A 27,998-nucleotide genomic window follows, 5' to 3' on the forward strand; every position below is an offset into this window, starting at 1 on the left:
CCTCAATGTCTTTATGACCAAGTTAGAGAAAGAACAAGTTAAACAATGATTATAATACACTGGAAGCAAATGTTATTGATATATGTTGTAAGAACACAGATGAAGAGTATCTAAAGCAGAGAAAACTTCCAGGAGAAGGTGACAGAAGTGAATCCACCAGGATCCCACACCATCAGTAGACTACTCAGACGTCCCCAGCACCCAAGAGCCCCCTGAACCATGACACAGCTACACATACTACAAGCTGAAAGGAGGCAGCCCATGAATGCTGAATTAAAGAGGAAACCAGGCACAGAAGGGCCTCGCTTCTGTAGACACCTCATGCTAAGAAACAGAGGTGCATGAAGTGGAGATAGAAATGAACAAGCAATAGTATAATCCCACCTGTGCCCGACTTCCCACCACACGCCCATCCATGCGGCCCTGCAGAGCACAACAGAAGGGAAAATGGACACCACCACACACCCAACATAGTTGGTCATGACTCCAGGAAGCCAGGAGGGAATAAGACAAGACACAGCAGGTGTGATAAAGCTTTACTGGGGATCAGACAGGCTGGGCAGGAACCACACTGGGAAGCACAGACTTCACACTAGGCCAGGTCTGGTCTTCAGGGCAATATTGGCAGCTCAGAACAAAGCTCCATGGGCCAGGGATCTGGCTGGGCTCCTCACAGCAGAAGCAACCATGGAAGGGAAGGATAGTCTGGGTGGCTTTAGTGCAGGAGGGATAATGTGGGGTGGGGGAGGACCTTTGCTAAAAAAAAAAAAAGAGAGAAAAAAAAAAGTGGGAAACTGAAATAAAGGATGGCTGGAAAGGGGGGGTGGGAGGGAGATAAGGGGGCCAAGGAAGCATCTAGAGTGAACAGAAGGAGAATGAAAAAGACAGATGGTTCCGCAGGTAGGAAGGTCCACTTGGTCTCCAAGGCACTGGCTCCTCACGCCCATCTCCTGGTTGCGGGCACTACTTGTTGCCCCACACGGCAAGCTTCAGGAACAGAGGGCCTGGGAGGAAGCGGCTGGACTTCATGTAGGCAGAGATCTTCTTCAGGCCCTGAGGGTGGGAAAAAGGTCAGGCTTCAGGTCTGCTGCCCCACTACGGTTCATGCAGGTCTCCCTAAGTTTGGAACCTAGATATAGCCCTTCCATGTGGAGTCAAATATTGGGACAAAATACCATCCTCCTGGTGTCCCCAACTCTGGAAAGTTAACTCTTTCAATTATCTGTAATTCAAGTGATATCTTGATAAAACAGGACATTTGGAGACTCCACCCAGGGCTTGTTGCTGGAGATGATGACATAGGTTCAGAATCCCTAAATGACTTCCCTGCAAGATGGGTTCTACTGAGACCATTTATCAGATGGGAGACTGAGGCACACAGAGGATAAGCACCTCCCTCGTGCTCACACTGCACATAAGTAATATGGCTAGAATGCAGCCTGCTCGCTCTCCCTCTCAATTCTGAGGTCTCTCTGCTGCACCCCCTTCTTCACAGCTGGAAAAAAAACAAAAAACAAAAAAAAAACAAGGAGACTCACTCATCATCCACTTATACAAACAGTTAAGTGACCAGTCCTGGCAGTTGCCCACCAACAGTGTGCCCGTAGGGGAATTCAGGATGGGAAAAAACAGATGAAACATTCTCTGTTTTGGATACACAGTCCCTAGAGAGTTACAATGCATCTAAAGAAGCACTCTAATCAACCTAGGTTTGTATAGTTTTCTACCCAGAGTAAAGCACTAAAATCAGTAACTTGAGATCCCTAGCTTTTGGTAATTAGCAGTAATCTTTACCAAGACGTATAATTGATTACTCCTATTTCCCAGACCTCCTCCTCCACCTCCTGAAAGCAGTTGCCCAGAAATATCTGAGATATCTGAGAGGGTGTCTCCTAGCATACAGGTCTCCAAATAAAAGGGAAACTCATGCTCTTACATTGTGTGGGCTTTGTTTCCAGTGGACAGTTATAGTGACCACAAAGGAGTTCAGATGAGACTTCTTACTGGTATTGGAACCTTACAAGGAGCTGGAGCCTTGGTACCAGCAAGGCCCCTTGTGCCGGTCCACCTCTGTACGTGATCATATGAATTTAGGTGAATCTCTCATGATCTCAGATTTACCATCTTGGTTGACAATCCTGAGTTTTCTTTAGTGGTACATGAAAAAGCTTCCTGTCATCTCATTTTAGAGATACTGAGAAAGTACCCAGCTGAGACACTGGGAAGGTTCAGGTTGGGTGGGAAGGTTCAGGTTGGGTGCGTAGGTCAGGGACTGGTTGGTGTCCTTCCTTGGATTGACTAATTTACCAGAGTTGGCCGGAATATAGTGTAGATACCACATGAGATCTCTTAGCTCCATAGATAAGGGACAGAGCTCCTCCTGGCCAAGCAAGGCTTTTTCAGGCAATTGAGAAAACTTGCAGGAGTGGTGGAGGCAAGTCCTCATACCACACAGCAATCCCATAGGGAATCCCACTTTTTAAAGAAACTTGCTCATCCAGGGACACACACAAAAGGTTTGGCCAACCTGTGTTCCCAATGCCCACGGTGTTTTCAGACTGTCTGAGACATATCAAAGACCTGAAATGACTACAGGGTGACAACGAGCAGAGTTAAGCTGACAAGTAGCAGAAGGGCCCACCAGACACACTTATCAAAAGAAATTTACCCTGACAAACATACTGTGAAATGGGAAACAAAGCTTTATAAACAAAAGAAAGAGGGGTGACAGATTGCCAACCTGAGACTGACACTACAGGCAGGTTCAGGTACATTACATATGGAGTTTACACTTGCAAATACTTACTTAATTGGGGAAACTATACCAAAGGAGATCTCATCCTAAAAATGGTCAAAAAAGGGTTCTTTGACACTCAAAATTAGGGGGTTTTTGTGTACACAGCTAGAGGAATGGGTTTTAAAATCAATCAGACTGAATGATTTAGAAGGCCTGGTAAAATTGGGATTACTTTGGCCAAAAAAAGTTTTGTTTTCAAATTCTGACCTTAAGGAAACAAAAGTCCTTCTAGGAAGAACTTGCATCATCTCCCTGTAGCTTTGAGACATAAAAGTTCTACCTCATCTTCTTAGGCATCTTCCAGTGCACTTTGAAAGCTTAGTCTCTCTGATCATGAAGGTACACATACGGTGTATGGCTGGCAGCAAGTTGCACAGACTGTGATTCCAAGAGCCTTTTTGTCCAGCTATGCTAGCATTAGCTCAGTGTGTCATTAGAGGTCCCACTTCATAAAGGGTCTTTGCTGTTTCAACCCTCCTTGTGTCTCCCTGTACAACAAAGGCCTTTCCTTTCTTAGACTATATTTGTGAGTAAACTTCCTGGTTCTTGAGAAGGCTGCATCCTTTGCACTCTCTTATGGGCATTCCTCTTGCCTCTTATTGGTTTGAATTATAACTAAGAATTCTAATAATGGATCCTTTAAACTGGGAAACCTACTAAATTGGTAAATTTTTAGAGATCTCTCACTGAAAACAGTTGTTTAGCTGGTCCCTATGGAAAAATCAAACTAAAGGGTGGATACACAGATATATAATGGTGGCTAACCTTAAGAACTTCCTTAGTTTCAAACCCATCAACCAACCAACAAAAATTGTTCCTAGAGCTTTATTTATGGTCTCAGCTTCCCCTCAATGGATCTTACAGATGCTAATAAAAACAAAAGAATAACTAAAGTTAATTAGGTTAATTAACAAGGGAATAGTTAAAAGCTGAAGGGAAAGTCAAGTGAGCTCTTCCTACAAAGTAGAAATTTTAAAGGGACTGGTCCCAATAGGATGAAAATATTTAGATGGCTATTAAGAGGTATGATAACTGAAACAGACTTTGATGGCATGAAATTAAAGATTTTGATCCAGCATTACCAAAAAAGATGTTTTGGATGGGCCAAAAAGACCCTTTATCAGTCCCCTTAAATGTTAAAGAGACCCAACAAATCCACTCTATTTACCCCAGTGTAGGAAAATTTTAAAGGCAAGAAAGTAGAAAAATTCACCAGCAATTGCTCAGGGCAATATGCCAAACAATCCAATAAAGATGGAAAAAAAAGCCTGGGTCCCTTGGCTCAACCCCTCACTGGGACAGAACTGGGTAAAATGGCCAGGGAATAAAAGGGAAAGTTTCTGGGACTCCTTATAAGACCAAGACTTGTTAACAGGATCCTTACAAGGGCTATGGTTAAAGGTAAAATATTAATAGTTGATAGAATTGAGATGAAAGTTATTTGTTATGGGGAAGAACAAATCTGCCTCAATGTTGGATCTGTTTCTTTTTTTTTTTTTAAGATTTGTATCTTTTTTTTTCGGCTGCACTGGGTCTTCATTATGAGCCTGGGCTTTCCCTAGTTCCAGCCAGTGAGGGCTACTCTTCATTATGATGCAGTCTTCTCATTGCAGTAGCTTCTCTTGTGGTGGTGCACAGACTCCAGGTGCGTGGGCTTCAGTAGGTAGTTGCAGCACATAGACTAGTAGCTGTGGCTTTCAGGCCCTAGAGCCAGGCTCATTAGTTGTGGTGCAGGTTTAGTTGCACTGCATCATGTGGAATCTTCCCAGAACAAGGATTGAACCCATGTCCCCTGCATTGACAGGCAGATTCTTATCCATTGTACCAACAGAGAAGTCTAGATCTGTTTCTTTTACTTTAAATTTTGCTTCCCATTGCTTTTGTTCACTAAAAGGATACCCTCCATACATAATGGCCTGCCCTGGGGAACCTGCCCCTCTGCCTGAATGTTAAACCAAAGTGCCCTTATTCAGGACCTGTCCACCTGTGGATGGCTACAGGAAGGAAAAAATTAATATATCCCCTCCCCAAGGCTGGCAATTCCAGGAGATATTTGCAAGATTAATGACCTTTTTACTTTACTTCCTCACCTCCCCCATTTCTGTTGTATAAAAGAACCTGGCATCCAGACCCTGATAAGATGGTTATTTTGAGACATTAGTCTGCCATCTTCTCAGTCTGTACCTTGTCTCTCAGATGATTGGCCTGTTGTGCAGCAAGCAGACTAAACTTGGACTCAGTAACATACTAAAAAGTGGTATATTTGAACAGGCTTTATGTAAGATGGTTATATCTCTTTTACCTGATTATACTGTGGGGGTATACAAACATGTCTCACTGGGGAATGCTCCCCTGCCTGGCATAAGACACCGCATATAATCTGCCTCTCAGGCAATGTTAATTAAATATAACAGAAGAAACCAACAGGGTTACCTGAGCCCACACACCATAAGGTTAAAATTACAATCTAATATTCAGGGCCTAATAAAAGCAATACTGGAGTTTGGTTTGGGGGTTTTGTTTGGTTGGTTGGTTTTGTTTTTGACCAAGGGTAAACTAGTCTGAGTTTGACTTGGGCACTCAGAAAGAGGGCCTTCTGCAAACATTTGAAGACACAATACACTGATCCCTAAAGTTCTAGAATAGATCTTTTGATTTCCAGTTTAGTTGGAAATTTTCCAACTGATATAAAAAAACAAAATTTAAAAAAAAGGTAGTTGGTCAAATCAATCTTTTGATATCATTTAGGTAGCAGCCCAGTTCTTCAGGGAATTGAAAGCAACTGTGTCTTGCAAATCTCCACAAATCAGGGGACTTCCCTGGTGGTCCAGTTGTTAGGAATCTGCCTTCCAGTGCAGTGAAGGCAGTTCAATTCCTGGTCAAGGAACTAAGATCCCACATGCCCCGGGGCAACTACGCCCGCACACCACAGAGCCCATGTGCTCTGGAGCCCACGCAGCACAAGCAGAAGCAGCCTGAGCACCACAGTGGAAGACCCCACACGACACAACTAACACCAAGGTAGCCAAAAAAATTCTGTATTTTAAAAAATCTCTTCACGTCAGATATGTAAATATAGCACACAATGACCTGAGACTAAGCCTGATTAACTTAATAAGGTAGAATCTAACACCAAAGGGAAAAAATAACAGAAAAGAGGTGTTTTTAAATTCAAACAACTGGAAAGGCTCCTTCACGAAAAATCTAATTTACAGCCTTTTAAAGGATTTGTCAAGAATGAAGGACTTCCCTGGTGGTCCAGTGGTTGAGAATCTGCCTGCCAAATCAGGGGACGTGGGTACAATCCCTGGTCTGGGAAGATTTCACATGCCCCGGGGCAACTGAGCCTATGCTCTACAGCCTGAGAGCCACAAGTACTGAACCTCAAGTGCCTGGAATCTGGTGCTCTGCAACAAGAAAAGCCACTGCATTAGAAGCCAGAGCACCGCGACTAGAAAGTAACCGAGCTCCCTGCAACAAGAGAAAGCCCAGGCCCAGCAACGAAGACCCAGCCCAGCCAAAAATAAATCAATAACTTTTTAAAGTTTATGAAAATAAAAGACTGAATGCAAATCTTATATCGTTTCCATGAACAGCAAAAAGCCTGAAGATATTCCCTCCTAACTGGTATAGAAAGGGGTATGCTTCAATCTACTGCAGTCAACCACAGACAATCCACCCTGACATTTCAGGATGAAGAAAACCAGGATGAAACATTCTGTGTTTTAGACAGGGGGGCCCCAGAGAGTTAGGATGCATCTCAAAAAAAGAATTTTCATGACTCCAGATTTACCCATCTTCCCACACAGAGAAAAGCACTAAGATCATTAACTTGAGATGTTTGTTTTTCAATAATTAGCATTAATCTTTTACTAAGATGCATGCTTGACTATATGTATATCCCAGCCAAAAATTCATATACCTACTGTCTCCTACCCTACATCTTCAGAGCTCTATGGGAAGCTGTCTCCTGGGTTCCAAACAAAATTGAAGGTCTCCAAGTAAAGTCAAAACTCACTGTTCTTAAGTGGTGTCAAATGTTTCTCCATTGACATCTCTTCATAGGAGTATTTGTTCCTCTCATCAAGCAAAAAATAATCTCTTCCTCAGAAAAGGCTCCTAGTTCACAGGGTTTGCCCACAGAGGGATGAAGGCCTAGCAAAGCAAAAGGGCTCAGAAAGTGGCCAGGCAACATAAAGAAGAGACCACATTTCACCCTATTACTCAGCAAAACATGGATCAAACATGATAGGAGGGTGTGGAGCAGTAAGCCTAGCTCAGGCCAGACTCTAATTATTCCACTTAAAAGACACAGACCAACTGCCTGGCATGGGACCTGAGTCCACTCTCACTTGGCCCCAACCTACATCCTCAGTCCTGCTAGAGCCAACCAGACAGTGAGACACTCAGGTGTACCTGTGCACCATTTTCCCAAGACAGACAGTGCCCAAGAGCTCCCAGGACTCTAAGATCTAGGGCTGCCTGTGCCCTACAGCCCAGGGCCCAACAGGCCACACCGCAGGCCACGTCTGTCCCCATCCTGCCTGCTGGGCAGTCACCCCAGCTCTTGCAAAATTCTCAAGGCAACAAGCCTTGGACCAAAACCAGAGCTGATGAGAACTAGCTGAGAAAGCAAATTTCATGATGGGGAGTAGGAATACGAAACAGATTGTAGGCCAAAACACCGAGTGGACAACAGCTTCAAATTCCCATATCTGTCACAAAGCAGACTCTGTTGCTCTCCAGTTGGGTGAATGATGAGCTGGGAGGTGAGTTCAGGCTGTGCTCCTCCAGAACCAAGGTGGCTCCACCCACACCACACAGCTCAAGGTTCCTATAGTTCTCCAGCTGCACTGAGCCCAAGAGGCTGGGCGCCAGGACTGCATGACTTCTGTATCCCACTTGTGCCTGACACAGTGTCTCATACAGGGGAGAGGATCAGATCAGAGAATGTGACTTAAAATGAATGTACTATTGCATCTCTGAGATGGAATCTGGAGTTAACATGAAGGAAAAAGGGACTGGAGATGAGGAGTAAAGGAACTGCCCACCATAAGAGGTGTCAAGATGAAATCCTTGCACAGGACACCTCTGTATGCACCCAAATCCCAGCACCAACTACAGCCCTGAGAATCTCAGAACAACAGGTGGAGGCTCAATTGCTGCAGAGCCCTTTGGAGATCAGGAGAATATATTGTCTGTGTTTTTAGAACTTGGTATCATTCCTACTGTGTCTCATTCTACTAATGCCAGCTGCATACCATCTCCTGAATATTCTGCTTCCTACACACTTTCCAGAACTGTGAACCCAGACAATAAAAGGACCTGAGCTTTTCATTTCAGTACAGGAGATGGACAGCCACTGACTGCTGCCCATAGAAGCCAGACAGTATGACTAGGAGACCAGCACAGCCTGTACTGGTTGTGTGACCATCAGAAATTACTTATCCTTTCAGCTTAATTCCTTATCTGTAAAATGGAGAGGATAATTGTTCCACATGTAAGAATGTTATAAAGGTTAAATGTGACACAATACACGTCAGTAACTGAGGAGAGATTCTGGTAAACAAAATTCTCCATAAATGCTAGTCTTCACTGTAGTTCTAACTAGGAAATCAGGGAGAATAAGAGAGAGAAGAAAGACGTAAATACAAGGGGTTCAGGAGAATCACCTCAAAACGAGAAATGAAGTCTTTCAGGTTTGGGAATGCGTCCAGGCACTTGGGCTCAAATATGCGGTGCATGTCAAGGACGTCATAAACCAGGAAATCCACATAGGTGAGCTGCAGGAAGACAAAGCATGAATGCGGACTGAACTCTGAACCTGGGGAAATGACAGTTATCCCGCCCCCAAAGCCGTCCAACTCACCTTGTCCCCTGCAAACCAAGGCCTCTTCCCCAGAAACTCTGAGAACAGCTTGATTTTTTCAGGGATCTCCTTCAAGAAACCAGGCTTCAGTTTCTCCTGAGACACAAAACAGCTGTCACCACCCTCACACACAGACTTCCCGGCACAGAGCAGTCCTCCCGGCAGAGAGCAGTCCTCCCAGGGCTGTGTCTGATCCCAGCCGTCAGGTGAGCAGTCATGTCCCTTGACTGTACGTGAGTCAGGGTCCAGGGCCAATTCAACCCACCTGTGTTCACTAGACTCCTGTGGGAACCATCTCCCATCTGTGAGAGACTGTGGGAAGGCAAAGGGCAAAACGCACTGTTCCCGGACCTGTCACCACTCAGCTCCAGACACCTGCCCTGGGTCAGACCAGCAGTGCTGTGAGACCTGGCGGAGCTTGGTCCTCAGACCTCAGGCTGATCAACACTAAAATGATTAGGAAAGAAGTCCTACATTCCAGTGTGGGAGACAGGAATGGTGTGGACGTCTGAGCAGTTTCTGGACAGCTGGAGAGAACTGGAAGCTGAAAGGAAGGAGGGAGAGGAAGAAAGTCTAACCCTGGGCTGCCCACTGGACACATGTGTTTAGGCCTTAGATGTGGAGAGGAGGTGCTGGGGTAAGGAGGAAAATATCCTGTCTAGAAAGTGAATTTCCATCCAGGAGAAGCTGGACTCTTCTTAAGATTGGTGGGAACTGAATCAGAGTTTCCAAGAAAATGTCTTGGTGGATAAGTAGCTCTAAGGAAGTAAAAATCTAAAAGACCAGTAGATGAGATCATGACAAGCGTCTCACACCCTGTCCCCCCAAGAGAGAGGACTCACAAAGTCAGGGCTGTAGCAGATCCTGGCCATGGCAAAGCGGACATCCACAACCTGGTTCTCCAGAATGTCCACACGAATCATCTCCTCCTCTGTCTCCCCACCTGTGGCCACACAACAGAGACTCAACCTCAGTATCCCCTCCAGCCCAACCCAGGGCATGACGACCTGCGCCCCTGCCCCCAACCCCAGACCCACTCACACATGTTGTGCTTGCGAGCGATGTACCGAAGGATGGCGTTGCTCTGGGTGAGCTTGTGAGTCCCATCAATTAAGTAGGGCAGCTGGAAGAACAACAGGGTCTGGTTATTTGGGCCACCAGACTCCCCTGTACTCCCTCCATTGACCAAAGGGCAGAGATGAAACCTGGCATTCACAGAGCCTAAATACTGTGGTGGGCACTAAATAATATGCTGCAAAATGGAGGGATGAGCTGGGACAGAGTATCATGGAAGGGCAAGGGAGAGAACCAGGAAGCTGAAAGACAGAGCAGAAGGCACCTGTTCCTGAAACCTCTAAGCCAGGAAAGGAGATGGATGGAGACACTGTCCACTCCCCCTCCCAGCACCCCAGCCCCTGCACCTACATTGGGGAAGTCCAGGCCCAGCTTGAATTTTTCATCCAGCCACTGGCTTCTGTCATAGTCAGGAGCTGAGAAAAAGAAGATGCAGTGAAACAACCTCCCAGGAATCCAGCCCTCCTTCCCGGGGGGACCGACCAAGGAATCAGAGGCAAGACCCCCTGAATTGGTGGATATGGACTCTGAACTGAATTCTAATCTCACATGGAGCTTTGGAGGAAAGCACACGTAGAAAGATTTGAAACCTACCTGAGATGAGGCTTACAGAGAGCTAATGCAAGCACTAAGCAGAGCCCAAGGGGCTCTCATGTCCTGCTTTGGAGGACAGCTGCACCCTCAAAGGGTTTGGGAAGGGGAAAGTCCCTTTTCCAGCTGGTGGAGTTTAAGGGATGGGAGCAACAAGGCCAGGACATGGGCTGCTTGGCAACAAATCAATATGAGTTGAGCAGAAGTTAGAATAGAAGAAGGATTTCATTACCATCTCCTACCGAGTACTGTCTCTCCTCATAGTTTGTGTCTGTGTACTCCAGGAGAAGGCGGATGGCATGGGCCAGCTGGGAGAGACGGTGGGACAGAGGGCAGACGTCAGTCTTGACTGCAAAACTCTCACTGTTCCAGGTCACTTCCACACCTCCAACTCCCTCAGCACCATCACCTGCACCAGCCCACCCACGCCACACACACACACATGCCAACAACCAGATAAGATGATCGGGGTGAGGGGAGAGGGGCTCCGCTGTAGCAAGTCCTATGGAAGTTTCTGGTTTGAACCGGCCTCAGCCTTGCAGCATTTTCCCAGGGGGGCGCAGCATTTCCCTACCCGCCTCCACCTTCCCCGCCCTGGGGGACCCCAGCTCACCCCGCGGATGTCCCAGTAACCCAGGATCATGGGCATGGTGCAGGTTATGACGCTCAGAAAGGAGAAGCTCCAGTGCACTTGGGCTTGAAACTTTTGAATCCGGGAGAAAGCGGGCCCGGAAGCACCCGCCCGTCTTCTCGGCCCCGCCCCCAGCCCAGCCCCTGACTCAGCCCCCGGCCGGCAGAGCAGGGTCTACTCTGTCTCAGCAGATTTCTTTAGAAGCCAATCTCTGGGCACCTAGAGATCAAAGGCCGCCGAGGTCGGGCTCTCCTGGTTTCCGACCCCAGGGAGACGTCAGCTAACCGGTGGAGTTGCCAGTGCCCTCGGGAAACAAGCCTGAATTATAACATTAAATCGGCCCGTGTTACAGGAAGATAAGAACCCCAGGCAGTCCTAACGCTCCCCCATGACTTATTAATATAACCCATGATAGCTGCGGTCTTCCAGAACAGACCATCGGTGCGATAGAAAGAGGTGAGGAGGCAGAGAAAGGAAATGTGGTTTCCCTCTGCTCCTTTCAGGGACTGTGTAGGACCCATCCCTCATCATGTGCCTAAAAATAAAGATACAACATAAATTAATCAAGTAGTTTATGGCCTCACTTGTGAATCTAAATCCAGATCCACACACAGCAGAGAGGGTACCCAGGTGCAGCTCTAGAGATGTCCTGACAGACAGCTCCATGTCTCTCACGTTGATGAGACAGTGATGGGGAGTGTGGTGGGAAAGTGACCCAGGGTCGACCGTTCCTCTGAGTGTGTGGCTCGGGCGGGGGTCCATAGAGGGGTGACAGCCTATACAACTCCACACAGGACCAGAGTCAGAGTGGCTCCACACACCCTCAGCTGCCTAGATCCACAGATTACAGCCCTCATCCTGCCTCCTGACCCAATGTGATTTTAAGAGAGTGATTTGTGTCTTTCAAAAAATTATATTGAAGTATAGTTGATTTACAATGGTGTGTTAGTTTCAGGTATACCACAAAGTGATTCAGTTATACATATACAGATGTTCACCCTTTATCAGACCCTCTTCTCATATAGATTATCACAGAATATTGAGTAGAGTTCCCTGCACTGCACAGTACATCCTTACTGGGAATCCATCTTATATACAGTAGTGTGAGGGCTCAGTGTCTTTTGATGTCACTCTATGATCTGTGATCTGAGGTATAATCTGCACAAGAATAATGTCCTACCTGCCAACTTTCCTCTTTGCAGGCAGAAGTTTATTTCAAAATTAGGAGACTAGGACATAGGTTGGACTGTGGTTTCTTTTCCTTGTTGAAAGGCTATTACAAAGTAGTGGATATAGGTAATTAATGAGAGGAACTTTAAAAAACAAATAAATTTTGTAAGTTAATACACAAAGTTTGTATACTACAAAAAAGTATTTAAAAATAGAGCTTCCCAGGTGGCTCAGTGGTAATGAATCCACCTGTCAAGGCAGGGGGCACAGGAGACTCAGGTTTGATCCCAGCATCGGGAAGATTCCCTGGAGAAGGGAATAGCAACCCACTCCAGAATCCTTGCCTGGAGAATCCCATGGACAAAGAATCCTGGCAGGCTAGATCCATAGGGTTGCAAACAAATGGACACAACTGAAGCCACTTAGCATGCATGCATGCACACATGCATGTTGTAAGAACACAGATGAAGGGTATCTAAAGCAGGGTAAGCTTCCAGGAAAGGGTGACAGAAGCAAATCCACCAGGATCCCACACCATCAGCAGACTATTCAGACTCCTTCCCCGGCACCCGAGAGCCCCCTGAACCATGACACAGAAAAGGCTCCTCGTTCACAGGGTTTGCCCACAGAGGGATGAATGCCTAGCAAAACAAAAGGGCTCAGAAAGTGGTCAGGCAACATAAAGAAGAGACCACATTTTGCAATACTGCAAGCTGACAGGAGGTATCCCATGAATGTTGAATTAAAGAGGGAACCAGACATAGAAGGGCTCCCCCTTCTGCAGAGATCTGATGCTAAGGAACAGAGGTACATGAAGTGTAGATAGAAATGAACAAGCAATCATATAACCTACTCATCCCAACAGTCTACCCCACCCCACCCCCCACACACACCCATACCCATCCATGGAGCCCTGCAGTGGACAAGAGGGGGAAATAGACACCCACACACACCCAACACAGTCAGTCATGACTCCAGGAAGCCCCGAGAGAATAAGATAAGACACGGCAGGTGTGATTAAGGCTTTATTGGGCATCAGTCAGGCTGGGCAGGAACCACACTGGGAAGCATGGACTGCACACCAGGCCAGGTCTGGTCTTCAGGGCAGCACTGGGAGCTCAGAGCAGAGCCCCGTGGGCCAGGGGCCTGGCTGGGCTGCTCACAGCAGAAGTAATCATGGAAGGGAAGGATAGTCTGGGTAGCTTTAATGCAGAAGGGATCATGTGGGGTGGGGAAGAACTTTGCTCAAAAATAGTGGGAAACTGAAATCTTTAAAGTAGGGATGGAAAGGGGTGTGGGAGGGGGATAAGGGGGCCAAGAAGCCATCTAGAGTGAACAGAAGGAAAAAGAAGAAGACAGATGGTTCTGCGGGCAGGAAGGTCCACCTGGTCTCGAAGGCACTGGCTCCTCACGCCCATCTCCTGGTTGCAGACACTACTTGTTGCCCCACACAGCAAGCTTCAGGAACAGAGGGCCTGGGAGGAAGCGGCTGGACTTCATGTAGGCAGAGATCTTCTTCAGGCCCTGAGGGTGAGAAAAAGAACACCAGGCCTCAGGTCTGCTGCCCCACTGGAACCCAGGCAGCTCTCCCCAAGTTTGGGACCTGGGGTACAGCCCTTCCATGTGGGAGTCAAATGTTGGGGCAAAAGATAGTCTTCTGGGGTCCCCAGCTCTGGGAAGTTAACTCTTCCAGTTTCTTATAATTCATCTGACATCCAGACTCACCACATACAGAGACTCTATACTGTATTAGGTGCTACATATCCACTAGACATGATGACATAGGTTCAGAATCTCTACACGACTCCCCTGCAAGATGGGTTCTACTGAGACCATTCATCAGAAGGGAAACTGAGGCACTCAGAAGATAAGCACCTCCCTCATGATCACATCGCACATAAGTAATATGGCTAGAATGTAGCCTGCTCGGTCTCCCTCTCCATTCTGAGTCTCTCTGCTGCACCCCCTTCCCCATAGCTGAAAACAAGGAGGTTCACTCATCATGCACTTACACAAACAGTTAAGTGACCCTCAGGGCAGTTGCTCACCAACAGTGCCTACAAGGGAATTCAGGATGGGAAAAAACAAGATGAAACTTTCTGTGTTTTGGATACATGGTCCCTAGATGGTTAAGATACATAAGCTCCAGAAAGAATGAAGTGGCTGGGCCAAAGCAGAAACAATGCTCAGTTTTGGATGTATCTGGTGGTAAAAGCAAAGTCTGATGCTTTTAAGAATAATACTGCATAGGAACCAGGAACGATAGGTCCATGAATCAAGGTAAATTGGTTGTGGTCAAGCAAGAGATGGCAAGATTAAACATCATCTTAGGAATCGGTGAACTAAAATGGATGGAAAAAGGAGAATTTAGTTCAGATGACCATTATATCTACTACTGTGGTGAAGAATCCTTTAGAAGAAATGGAATAGCCCCTATAGTCAACAAGACTCCAAAATGCAGTACTTGGGTGCAATCTCAAAAACGACAGAATGATTTTGGTTCGTTTCCAAGACAAACCATTCAATATCACACTAATCCAAATCTATGCCCCCACCACTGATGCCAAAGAAGCTGAAGTTGATTAGTTCTGTGAAGACCTACAACACCTTCTAGAACTAACATCAAAACAAAACAGTCTTTTTTCATCATCAGGAATTGGAATAGAAAACTATGAAGTCAAGAGATACCTGGAATAACAGGCAAGTTAGACCTTGGAGTACATAAATGAAGCAGGGCAAAGGCTAACAGAGTTTTCTCAAAAGAACAAGCTGGTCATAGTAAACACCCTTTTCTAACAAACCAAGAGACAACTCTACACAAGGACATCACCAGATGGCCAATACCAAAATCAGACTGATTATGTTCTTTGCAGTCAAAGATGGAGAAGCTCTACACAGTCAGTAAAAACAAAACTTGGAGCTTACTGTGGCTCAGACCATCAGCTCCTTATTGCAAAATTTAGGCTTAAATTGAAGAATGTAGGGGAAACGACTAGGCCATTCGAGTAGCACCTAAATCCACTCCCTGATAATTATACAGTGGAGGTGATTAATAGATTCAAAAGATTAGGTCTGGTAGGCAGAGTGCCTGAAGAACATGGATGGTGGTTCATAACATTGGACAAGAGGCAATGACCAAAATCATCTGAAAGAAAAAGAAATGCAAGGAGGCAAAGTGGTTGTCTGAGGAGGTTTTACAAATAGCTGAGGAAAAAGGAGAAGTGAAAGGCAAAGGAGAAAGGGACGGATATACTCAACTGATTGCAGAGCTCTAGAGAATAGCAAGACCTATTAAATGAGATAAGGCCTTCTTAAATGAACAATGCAAAGTAGAGGAAAACAATAGAATGGGAAAGAATGGGAAAGACTAGAGATCTTGTCAAGAAAATTGGAGAGATCAAAGGAACATTTCATGCAAGGAAGGGCACAATAAAAGAAACAGTAAGGACATAACAGAAGCAGAAGAGATTAAAAAGAGGTGGCAAGAATACACTGAAGAACTACACAAAAAAGGTTTTAATGACCAGATAACCACAATGGTGTGGCCACTCACCTAGAGCCAGACATCCTGGAGTGTGAAGTCAAGCGTGCCTTAGAAAACATTACTACAAACAAAGCTAGTGGAGGTGACAGACTTCCACCTGAGCTACTGAAAATCCTAAAAGATGATGCTGTTAAAGTGCTGCACTCAATATGTCAATAAATTTGGGAAACTAATCAGTGGCCACAAGACTGGAAGAAGTCAGTTTTCATTCCAATTCCCAAATAGGGCAATGCCAAAGAATGTTCAAACTACTGTACAATTGCACTTATTTCACATACTAGCAAGGTTATGCTCAAAATCCTTCAGGCTAGGCTTCAACAGTACGTGAACCAAGAACTTCCAGATGTAAAAGCTGTCTAGACAAAGGCAGAGATCAAATTGCCAACACTTGTTGGACCATGGAAAAAGCAAGGGGGGTCCAGATAGACATCCACTTCTGCTTCATTGACTGTGTGGATCACATCAAACTGTGGAACATTCTTAAAGAAATGGCAAAACTAGACCACTTATCTATCACCTGAGAAACCTGTATGTAGGAGAGTTAGAACCTTAGATGGAACAACAGACTGATTCAAAATTGGGAGAGGAGTAAGACAAGACTACATACTGTCAGCCTGCTTACTTAACTTACATGCAGAGTACATCATGAGAAATGCTGGCCTGGATGAATGACAAGATGAAATCAAGATTGCCGGGAGAAATATCAGCAACCTCAGATAAGCAGATGATGCCACTCTAATGGCAGAAAGTGAAGAGGAACTAAAGAGCCTCTTGATGAGGGTGAAAAAGAGAGTGAAAAAGCTGGCTTGAAACTCAACATTCAAAAAAATAAGACGATGGCATCCAGTTCCATTGCTTCATGGCAAACAGAATGGGAAAAAGTGGAAGCAGTGACAGATTTTACTTTCCTGGGCTCCAAAATCACTGTATATGGTGACTGAAGCCATGAAATCAGAAGATGTTTGCTCCTTGAAGGGCTTCTCTGGTGGCTCAGATGGTAAAGAATTCACAATGTGGGAGACCTGGGTTCCATTCATGGGTTGGGAAGATTCCCTGAAGAAGGGAAAGGCTACCCACTCCAGTATTCTTGCCTAGATAATTTTATGGACAAAGGAGCCTGGCAGGCTATAGTCCATGGGGTCACAAAGAGTCAGACACAACTGAGTGACTTCCACTTTCACTTGCTCCTTGGAAAGAAAGCTATGATAAACCTAGACAGCATATTAAAAAACAGAGACATCACTTTGCCAACAAAGGTCTGTTTGGTCAAAGCTATGGTTTTTCCAGTAGTCATATATGGATGTGAGAGTTGGACCATAAAGAAGGCTCATCACCAAAGAATTGATGTTTTTGAACTGTGGTGCTGGAGAAGACTCTTGAGAGTCCCTTGACCTGCAAGGAGATCAAACCAGTCAATCCTAAAGGAAATCAACCTGCAGTATTCATTGGAAGGACTGATGCTTACGCTGAAGATCCAATACTTTGGCCACCTGATAGGAAGAACTGACTCATTGGAAAAGACCCTGATGCTGGGAAAGACTGAGGGCAAGAGAACAGGGCAACAGAGGATGAGAAGGTTGGATGGCATCGTTGACTCAATGGACATGAGTTCGAGCAAATTCTAGGAGATGGTGAAGGACAGGGAGGCCTGATGTGTAGCAGTTCATGGGATTGCAAAGAGCCAGACACAACTGAGCAACTGAACAACGACACTGTCCTTAAGTTGTGAGGGTTTTTTCCAATTGACACTTGGTCATAAGAGTATTTGTTCTTCTCATTCTCCAAAATTATTCTCTTTCTCAGAAAAGGCTCCTAGTTGCAAGGGTTTCCACAGAGAGATAGGTCCTAGCAAAACAAAAGTGTTCAGAAAGTACCCAAGCAACTTGCAGAAGAGACCACATTTCACCCAATTATTCAGGAAAACATGGATGAAACATGATAGGAGGGTTGAAGCAATAAGACTAGGCTAGGCCAGACTCTAGTTTTTCCACTTAAAAGACAGAGACCAATTGCCTGGACTGGGACCTGAGCCCACTCTCACTGGGCCTCAACCTACCTCATCCTCAGTCCTGCTACAGCCAGCCAGGCAGAAACACTCAAGTGTACCTGTGCACCATCTTCCCAAGACAGACAGTGCCCAACAGTTCCCAGGATTCCAAGATCTAGGACTGCCTATGCCCCACAGCCCAGGGCCCAACAGGCCACACTGCAGGCCACATCTGTCCCCATCCTCCCTGCTGGGCAGTCACCCCAGCTCTTGCAAAATTCTCAAGGCGACAAGCCTTGGACCAGAACCAGAGCTGATGAGAACTAGCTGAGAAAGCAAATTTCATTATAGACGTGGGCATACAAAACAGATTGTAGACTGAAAAACCTCTTGGACAAGAGCTTCAAATTCCGTATCTGCCACAAAGCAGACTCTGTTGCTCTCCAGTTGGGTGAATGATGAGCTGGGAGGTGAGGTCAGGCTGTGCGCCTCCAGCCCTAAGGTGGCTCCACCCACACCATACAGCTCAGGCCTCCTATAGTTCTCCAGCTGCACTGAGCCCCAGACGCAGGGCACCAGGACTGTGTGACATCTGTATCCCACTTGTGCCTGACACAGTGTCTCATACAGGGGAGAGGATCAGATCAGTGAATGTGACTTAAAATGAAAATACTAACCCATCTTTCAGACAGAATCTGGAGTAATGGGAAAGAAGACAGGATGGGAGATGAGGAGGGAAGGAAAGTGCCCACCAAATGAGAAGTCAAGATAAAATCCTTGTACAGGACATCTATATTATGTTAGCAGAAATGTTATGTTAGTCACTCAGTCATATCTGACTCTTTGGGACCCCACAGACTGTAGCCCCCCCAGGCTCCTCTGTCCATGGAATTCTCCAGGCAAGAATACTGGAGTGGGTAGCCATTCCCTTCTCCAGGGTATCTTCCCAACTAAGGGATCCAACTGGGGTCTCCCACAGTGCAGGCAGATTTTTTACCATCTGAGTCACCAGGGAAGCCACCAACTACAGCTCTGAGAATCTCAGAACAACAGGCAGAGACTCAACTGCTGCAAAGCCCTTTGGAGATGAGGAGAAAATATTGTCTGTCTTTTTAGTCTTTGATATCAATCCTACTGTGTCTCACTCTACTAATGCCAGCTGCACATCATTTCCTGAAGGTTCTGCTTCCTCCACACTTTCCAGAGCTGTCAACACAGTCATGAAAGGGACCTGAGGTTTCTTTTTCCTACAGGAAATGAGGAGCCACTGATGCTGCCCATGGAAGTCAGACGCTCTGACTGGGAGCCCAGCACAGCCTGCTCTGGTTCTGTGACCTGCAGAAACTACTTGTCCTTTCAGGTTGACTCTTTATCTGTAAAATGCAGAGGATAATTTTTCTACCGTGTAGTAATGTTATAAAGATGAAATTTGACACAATATATGTCATTGCTGAGCAGAGATTCTGGCATAAACCAAGTTCTCCATAAATGCTATTCTTCATTGTAGTTCCAACTAGGAAATCATCCAGGCTTCCCAGGTGGCACTAGTGATAAAGAACTCATCTACCAATGCAGGAGATGAAAGAGATGCAGGTTCGATCTTTGGACTGGGAAGATCCCCTGAAGGAGGGCATAGCAACCCACTCCGGTATTCTTGCCTGGATAATCCCATGGACAGAGGAGCCTGGCAGGCTACAGTTTGTAGGGTCACAAAGAGTTGGACACGACTGAAGCAACTTAGCATGCATACACCCAGGAAAGCATCAGGAAAAGGTGGGGGAAGAGACATAAATACTAGGGGGATCATGGGAATGACCTCAAAACGGGTGAGGAAATCTTTGAGGTTTGGGAATTCATCCAGGCACCTGGGCTCAAATACGCGTTGCAAATCAAGGATGTCATAAGCCAGGAAATCCACATAGGTGAGCTGCAGGAAGACAAAGCATGAATGTGCACCAAACTCTCAACCTGGGGAAAAATGACAGCTCTCCCTCCCCAAAAGCCATCCCCCTTACCTTGTTCCCTGCAAACCAACACCTCTTCCCCAGAAAAACTGAGAAGAGCTTCATCCTTCCAGGAATTTCCTTCAAGTAACCAGGTTTCAGTTTCTCCTGAGACACAAAACAGCTGTCACTGCCTTCAGACAGACTCCCTGGCAGACAGCAGGCCTCCCAGGCCTGTGTCTGATCCCAGCTGTCAGGTGAGCAGCCATGTCCCCTGACTGCACCTGGGGCAATTCAACCCACATGTCTTCATCAGACTCCTATGGGTACCACCTCCCATCTGCGAGAGGCGATGGGAAGACAACGGGCAAAACCACACTGTTCATGAACATGTCACCACTCAGCTCCAGACACCTGCCCTGGGTCAGACCAGCAGTGCTGTGAGACCTGGCGGAGCTCGGTCCTCAGACCTCAGGCCAATAAACAGTAGAATGACTAGGAAAAAAGTCCTACATTCCAGTTTGGGAGTGAGAAATGGTGTAGACGCCTGAGCAGTTTCTGGACAGTTGGAGAGAATCTGAGAGGCTGAAAGACAAGAGGCAGAGGAATAAAGTCTGACCCTGGGCTGCCTACTAGGCACCTGTATTTATGCCAGAGATGTCGAGGAGGAGACACTGGGTTAACAATGTAAACACCTGTCTAGGAACTGAATTTCCACCCAGAGGAAGCTGGAGTCTTTCCTAAGATTCTCTAGTGTAGAGGACTGTGTCCAGCGTTTCAAACCCTGTCCAGTCCAATGTGAAAGGACTCACAAAGTCAGGGCTGTAGCAGATCCTGGCCATGTGCAAGCGGACATCCATAACCTGGTTCTCCAATAAGTCCACTCGAATGTTCTCCTCCTCTGTCTCCCCACCTGTGGCCACACAACAGAGACTCACCCTCAGCATCCCACCCCAGTCCAGCACAGGACATGGCCACCTGTGCCCCTGCCCCCAACCCCATGCCCACTCACACATGTTGTGCTTTCGAGCGATATGGCGAAGGATGGCATTGCTCTGGGTTAGCTTGTGAGTCCCATCAATTAAGTAGGGCAGCTGGAAGAACAGGGCCTGGTCACTTGGGCCACCTGCATCTCCTCCCTTGCATTAGAGAAGAGATGAAATCTGGCACTCACAGAGCCTGGCCCACTGCAGACACTAAACACTGCTGCTGCTAAGTCGATTCAGTCGTGTTCGACTCTAAGCGACCCCATAGATGACAGCCCACCAGGCTCCCCCATCCCTGGGATTCTCCAGGCAAGAACACTGGAGTGGGTGGCCATTTCCTTCTCCAATGCATGAAAATGAAAAGTGAAAGTGAAGTCGCTCAGTCGTGTCCGACTCTTAGCGACCCCATGGACTGCAGCCTACCAGGCTCCTCCATCCATGGGATTTTCCAGGCAAGAGTACTGGAGTGGGGGCCATTTCCTTCTCCAGCAGACACTAAATGATATGTTGTAAAACAAAGGGATGAGTTGGGACACAGAGCATCATGGAAAGGCAGAAAACAGAACCAGGAAGCTGAGAGACAGAGCAGAAGGCACCTGTTCCTGAAACCTTTAAGCCAGGAAAGGAGATGGATGGTGACACTGTCCACTCCCCCTCCCAGCACCCCAGTCCCTGCACCTACATTGGGGAAGTCCAGGCCCAACTTGGATTTTTCATTCAGCCACTGGCTTCTGTCATAATCAGGAGCTGTGAAAAAGAAGATGCAATGAAACAACCTCCCAGGAATCCAACCCTCCTTTCTAGGGGGACCCAGCAAGGAGTAGAGGCAAGACCCCCCTGAACTGGTGGATCTGGAATCTAAACCACTAATCTCACATGGAGCTTTGAGGGGAAAAACCAACTTAGAAACTTCTTGAAACTAGGTGAGTAATCCTTACAAAGGCTTCAGGTAAGCACTAAGCGGAGCCTGTGCCAATGGCTGATACAGGACCCAGCTGTGGGCTCTCATATCCTTCCTTGGAGGCCAGTTGCATCCTAAAGGGTTCGGGAAGTGCAGGTCCCTGCTCCAGCTGGGCGGGCTGGAGGGGAGGACGACAGACGTGAACAACAGGGGTCAGAACACGGGATGCTTGGCACCAAACCAGCATGAGTTGGGCAGAAGTCAGGACATGATAAGGATGCCATTACCGTCCCCCATCGTGTACTTCTTTTCCTTATAGTTTGAGTCTGTGTACTCCAGGAGCAGGCGGATGGCGTGGGCCAACTGAGAGAGATGGCCAGAGGGAGAGCAGATGTCAGGTCCTAACTTCCTGACTTTCTGTGTTCCCACAACCTCAACACCAACCCCCACCCACACTCCCGCGCACAAGCCCCGCTAGAGAAAAAAGGGCAGAGGAATAGGACTTCGGGCTTGGCTCTACCAAGCTCTGAAGAGGAATATTCTAGTGAAATCAATCCCCATTGCACAGCATTTCCCACCCGCAACCCTCCCTACCCTGCCGGCCTCCATCTTTCCCGCCCTGGTGACCCCAGCTCACTCCGCGGATGTCCCAGTAACCCAGGATCATGGTCATGGGGCTGGTTTCCGTGCTGAGTGGAGACACTTCACAGGGGCTGGACTGGAAATTTATCCTCTGACCCGGCGGTGAAGGCGCGGCCGGAAGCACCCGCCCCTCTTCTAGGCCCCACCCCCAGCGCGGCCCCCAACTCCTCGAGGCCTTTCCCAGATGCAGCCCTCCGCAAGCGAAAATGAGACCTATTTCCGCCTCAGAGCCAAGGGGTCTCCAGAGACATGGTGCGGGCTCTGGGATGTCAAGAACCCCCGGGTCGGGCCCACCTGGTTCCTGATCCCAGTCAGATCTCTGCTAAGTCGGTGGAGTTGGTGGCACGCTCAGGAAACAAACCGGAATCAACAGCAGCAAGGCTCTTCTGCCTTCCCTTCTCTCTCAGGAACCGCTTAGTTTTGCCCTTGGGCTTCAGATATCCCACGAGCTCTGGGGAGCTCTGTCCACTAAGTTTAGGCCAAGAGCAGGTGCCCCTCAAATTGAGGGTTTAATTGGCTCCTTTCACAGGAAGAACAGGACTCCAGGCAATCCTAAAGCTCCTCAGTCAGTTACGATCCCTAACAGCCTCAAGTCTTGAAAGAAAAGCCTATCACTGGGATAGGAAGAACCACCCAGGTCAAGAAAACCCAGTCAAGAAAACTGCCTCAGTGCCCAGCCTTTCCCTGCTGTTCTAAGAGTGAAACTGATCAAATGTATATTAACCAACTGGTTTATGGTTTGGATTATGAATCTAAATCCAGAACCAGGCCAGCAAAGATATCAAAGTGCAGTCCAGAAATATCCTAACTGCCAGCTAGATGTCCCTCACATGATACAGTGATGGGGAGAATGGTGGTCACAGAAGGAATGTGACTGAAAGGGGAAGAGCTGTCCTCGGAGTAGTCAGTCTCCTCTCTTGTAGCAGAGAGTTGCCAGAAGGGGTGGCAGTCAGGAACCTGAAGGACGGTGCACAGGACCGCGGTCAGAGTGGGCCCAGCACACCCTCAGCTGCCCAGGTCCACAGATTGCAGCCCTCATCCTGCCTCCTGACCCCTGTGTAGTTCTGTGTATGAGAGGATGGTTCAAGTGTCCTTTGAATTCTCTCTGTGATATAACCTCCAGAAAACCAGCTTCTACCTGTCAGTGTTCTTCTTGGAAGTTTGAAGACTATTTCAAATTTAGGAGAATAGGACATAAGTTGGCCTGTGTTTCCTATTCTTTGTTTAAAGAGTATTACAAATTAGTGGATATATGAAAACAGATGAGAAGAACATTTAAAAACAAATGGGTCTACAAGTTAAAACACAAGGTTGAGGGACTTCCTGGGTGATCCAGTGGCTAAGACTGTATGCTCCCAATGCAAGGGGCCAAGGTTTGATCCCTGGTTGGGGAACTAGATCCCACATGCCAAAACTAAGAGTTTGCATGCCACAACTAAAAAAAAAAAAGGATCCCACATGCCACAAAGAAGATCAAAGATCCCCCATGCCGCAACTAAGACCCAGTGCAGACGAATAAATGAATATTTTTTTTAAATAATTCAAGGTTGATGTACTAGAAAAATAAGTTAAACTATGTAACACTTTGTTCAGATTGAACTAAGTGAACCAGGTATTCAATAAAAGTTTCAAAACACCAAGGGGTTGAGGATACAGATAGACTTTATCTAATTCACATTAAATCACTGAGTGTGCACATCTCTGCTAAGTTAGGGAGAAGGGAGAGTGTATCAGCAGAGACCAGCAGAGCTCAGTCCCTCTATGTCTGTCTAGTCCCTACCCTGTAAGTCTTCAGGGCTCAGCTCTGGGTGCAGACTCAGGATGCGGCTCATGTCAGGTAGATACCCTGGTAGGTTTGTCCCCAGGGAGATGATGGTGGCCATGCAAACACAAAAGTGCTGGCCCTCTTGAAAATGATATGTTTCATAGCACATTAAGGAGTTGCCATTCTGGGTTTTACCCATCTTGAGCTTAGAACAGAAACATGACTAGATTCCATGAGGAAAATGGCTGTTTCAAATGAACAAAGAGAATAATAACATTTAAAGTAGGTAAAGCTGATACTATAATATAATGTAATTTGTTCATCTGTCCTTCATTCCTTTTTTTGCAAGAAACAATCATTGTGATCCTGTCATATAGTAGCCACGAGAGTAAGGCAATCCTGGGTAATAAAGGCTGAAAGTCATCTGGGAAATAAAGGAAGGAATTTTTAAGTATGGAAGAGATTTTCAGTGTTCAAACACCGAGGGGCGCTGAGAGGGAGGGAGCTTGAAGGCAAGAGAAAGAGGCCGTGCCTGCTGGAACAAGGAACTGGGGATACAGGGATGGGCCCCAAGCACAGGCAGAAGACGCAAATCCTGCAGGAGGAGGAGGGGGGCTGGCAGAGAAGGCTCTCAGACTCAGCCTCCAGGCCCAGGGGTCCCATTGGTGGGTATGGAAGGCAGTAGGGGGCAGGGGGACTCGGGAAACTGGAGAGGGGGCTGAAGGGCCTGGTGCAGCCAGTGGTTGCCTCGCTGATGTTCAGTGTCAGTGTGGCTGTGTCTTCTGGATTTACATGTGCTCTTGTTTGACTGTAACATGTTGACAAGTTCTAATATTTTAGAGAATACTGTTCAGGACATCAAAACATATAGTGTCCAATATCCAGTCAAGAAGTCCAGCCTCTGGTCTCCTGCATGGCCTTCCATAATTTCTTCCAGCTCTACTATTGACCTTTTGAATTCTCTAGTGAATTAACAGAAACTATATGTGAAATAGCCTCAGAATACTAAATTATACAGTATAAGTGAATACAAACAATACAATTAAAATGTGCCCTAGTTGTTAATTTTTTTAAGACTTGGAAATAGTCTGTGTAAGCTTAGGATATCCAAGATATAAAGAACATTTTTTAACCTGAAAATAACAAAATGAAAAAACCCAGTGACAGTTTACTGCCAAATTGTATGTCTGACAAATTTTTACTACTTGCTCATATTATTTTCAATAAGGAAAAACAGATGAACGGGTTTCAGGAATTTAGCAAAGGAACCAAGTTCAAAGTGAAAATTATGGAAAATAAACAATGCTAAGAACAAAAATTCCACATTTAAAAAATGTTTCTAAAACCCTTAGTTAATTGTCTGAAAACATTAGTAAATCAATATAACAGTAGTCTAACAAAAAAAACAAAAGGTTTTACATGATAGTAAAAATCAGGACTGAGGAAGATACCTAAAAATTAGTCAAACAATTTCTAAAGGTGGGGGAAATCTCTCTCAGGTAATGACTAATTAATGTTACAAACAAATGGAACAAACATACACACATCAAAACATGTGCTAAAGAAACAAAGATTCCAAATGAATAATAGCATTATAAAGAACAATAATAACCCAAAAGGACACTTGGTCCTTGGGAATTTTTTTGGTAATTTTTCAAAACTTTCTAAACAGAAATGCAATACAGAAATTGTCACAAACTGTAGACAAGTGTGGCCTGAATACCCTGAAAGGACAACACAGGTGAGAACAATGATAAATCACTGTCACTTATGAACCTAAACCCAAACATTAGCAATGACAGCTTAGAGCACAGAGGGTGGTGTTCTGGTACAAAAGGCCCATGTGCTCATAGGGAGCATTTGAGAAACAGAGAAGACGGAAGGAGAGGGAGGGGAGAAGGCAGAGAAATCAAGTGTGGAAAGTTAGTATTGGGGTCTACACAAGTTCTTTGTACTTTTGAAAATTTTCTAAAAGTCTGAAATGTCAAAGCTTAAAAATAATTTACCAGATGATCTAGGACATACATGGATATATTATTAATCAGAATAGAAGTTTCATCAAGGAAGACTGACCTTATCAACATGTGTTGCATTCTGATTTTCCTTTCTTCTTTTTTTTTAAATTTATTTTTATTATTTTTGGACATGTAGGAACTAAAAAGCCTCTTGATGAAAGTGAAAAAGGAGAGGGGAAAAGTTGGCTTAAAGCTCAACATTCAGAAAACAAAGATCATGGCATCCAGTCCCATCACTTCATGGGAAATAGATGGGGAAACAGTGGAAACAGTGTCAGACTTTATTTTTTGGGGCTCCAAAATCACTGCAGATGGTGACTGCAGCCATGAAATTAAAAGACACTTACTCCTTGGAAGAAAAGTTATGACCAACCTAGATGGCATATTGAAAAGCAGAGACATTACTTTGCCAACAAAGGTCCGTCTAGTCAAGGCTATGGTTTTTCCTGTGGTCATGTATGGATGTGAGATTTGGACTGTGAAGAAGGCTGAGTGCCGAAGAATTGATGCTTTTGAACTGTGGTGTTGGAGAAGACTCTTGAGAGTCCCTTGGACTGCAAGGAGATCCAACCAGTCCATTCTGAAGGAGATCAGCCCTGGGATTTCTTTGGAGGGAATGATGCTGAAGCTGAAACTCCAATACTTTGGCCACCTCATGAGAAGAGCTGACTCATTGGAAAAGACTCTGATGCTGGGAGGGATTGGGGGCAGGAGGAGAAGGGGACGACAGAGGATGAGATGGCTGGATGGCATCACTGACTCGATGGATGTGAGTCTGAGTGAACTCCGGGAGTTGGTGATGGACAGGGAGGCCTGGCGTGCTGCGATTCATGGGGTCACAAAAGAATCGGACACGACTGAGCGGCTGAACTGAACTGATACACTTCTATATTTATTTATTTATTATTTTATTTACTTCTGGCTGTACTGAGTCTTCGTTGCTGCTACAGGCTTTCTCTCATTGCAGAGCTTCTCATTGTGGTGAGCTTCTCATTGTGGTGGCTTCTCTTGTTGCAGAGCACAGGCTCTAGGAGCACGGGCTTCAGTAGTTGCAGTAGGCAGGCTCTGTAGTTGTGGCCCTCAGACCCTAGAGTGTGTACGCTTTAGTAGCTGTGGCACACGGGCTTAGTTGCTTCTCAGCATGTAGAATCTTCCCTGACCATGGATTGAACCCATGTCCCTGCATAGGCAGGTGGATTCTTATTCACTGCACCTCCAGGGAAGTCTGATTTTCTTTTCTTTTTAAATGCTAGCCTCCATTCACTACATCATTTGTCTTCCTTTGAGGCGGAGAGTGATTCTTTCCCTTAGGGGACATTTTCAGTGTCTATGGACACTTGTGATTATCACGACTGGGAAGTGCTATTGGCATCTGATGGGTGAGGAGTTGGGATGCTGCAAAAAACCTCAATATGCATAGGACAGCCCCCCACAATCTAAAATTACACCATCTAAACTGTCCGTGGTACTGAGGTTAAGGTATTCTAGTCTACGACCATAGGTCAAAACCTGCAGCTGGTTTTCCTCCTACTGCCCTGGCAGGAGGAGCCAGAGCACCCACGAGCCTGGTCACAGACTGACAGCAGGAAGGGCTATCTGCAGGGACAGCCTGAAACGACCTGCTCTGGGGGCTGTCTCCGCGGGCACCGGGCAGCAGATCAGGACAAAAGCCCAGGACAGCGGGGCAGAGAATGTGGTGCTGGGCTGGCAGCCTGGGCTTCACGGGTGCAGAGTGTGGTGTGGGGTTGCTCTGGTTGTCAGACAGTGGCTCATGCGGAGCTCCCCAAGGTTCATTCCAGGGCCACAGCGCTGACCTCCGCCAGGACAGTTAATTCTCCAGGAGCTGCTGACATGGCTACATGGGAAGAACTGAATGGATTGTTAAACCATGTCCACCAAGGGGCAAGTTTGGGGGAGGTCTTTGGTGTGGCTCTCACAGCACAGCCCTGCTTAGGTGCCCACTTAGACTGGGGGAGCTGGGTCAGGTGGTCATCAGGACACCCCTGTCTGAAAAGCAGTGGCGTGCTCAGGAGAAGCCATGCTCCCCACAGCCAGGTGCTGGGGTCCACAGCTCCTGTGACAG

General features: G+C 46.4%; 2 protein-coding genes across 3 annotated transcripts; both read right to left on the bottom strand.

Annotated features, from left to right (window-relative positions):
* Window positions 1–518: 518 nt before the first annotated feature.
* On the bottom strand, window positions 519–11,062 carry LOC113889505 (glutathione S-transferase Mu 1-like). Its single transcript, XM_027536258.1, has 8 exons — window positions 10,945–11,062; window positions 10,564–10,639; window positions 10,092–10,156; window positions 9,708–9,789; window positions 9,509–9,609; window positions 8,667–8,762; window positions 8,470–8,580; window positions 519–1,053 (listed from the first exon to the last, which is right to left on the bottom strand). The coding sequence occupies exons 1-8, from the start codon at window positions 10,978–10,980 to the stop codon at window positions 964–966; spliced, it is 657 nt and encodes a 218-aa protein (XP_027392059.1). The 5' UTR covers window positions 10,981–11,062; the 3' UTR covers window positions 519–963.
* Window positions 11,063–13,144: 2,082 nt separating this feature from the next.
* LOC113889506 (glutathione S-transferase Mu 1-like) lies at window positions 13,145–22,192 on the bottom strand. Of its 2 annotated transcripts, XM_027536259.1 has the most exons (8): window positions 22,131–22,192; window positions 21,781–21,856; window positions 21,275–21,339; window positions 20,619–20,700; window positions 20,419–20,519; window positions 19,679–19,774; window positions 19,480–19,590; window positions 13,145–13,656 (listed from the first exon to the last, which is right to left on the bottom strand). In XM_027536259.1, the coding sequence occupies exons 1-8, from the start codon at window positions 22,164–22,166 to the stop codon at window positions 13,567–13,569; spliced, it is 657 nt and encodes a 218-aa protein (XP_027392060.1). In that variant the 5' UTR covers window positions 22,167–22,192; the 3' UTR covers window positions 13,145–13,566. The 2 variants fall into 2 exon arrangements, with proteins under 2 accessions (XP_027392060.1, XP_027392061.1); XM_027536260.1 differs by lacking the exon at window positions 19,480–19,590.
* Between the last annotated feature and the right edge of the window lie 5,806 nt (window positions 22,193–27,998).

The sequence above is a fragment of the Bos indicus x Bos taurus genome, chromosome 3 (assembly GCF_003369695.1).
Source record: "Bos indicus x Bos taurus breed Angus x Brahman F1 hybrid chromosome 3, Bos_hybrid_MaternalHap_v2.0, whole genome shotgun sequence".
NCBI lineage: Eukaryota > Metazoa > Chordata > Mammalia > Artiodactyla > Bovidae > Bos > Bos indicus x Bos taurus.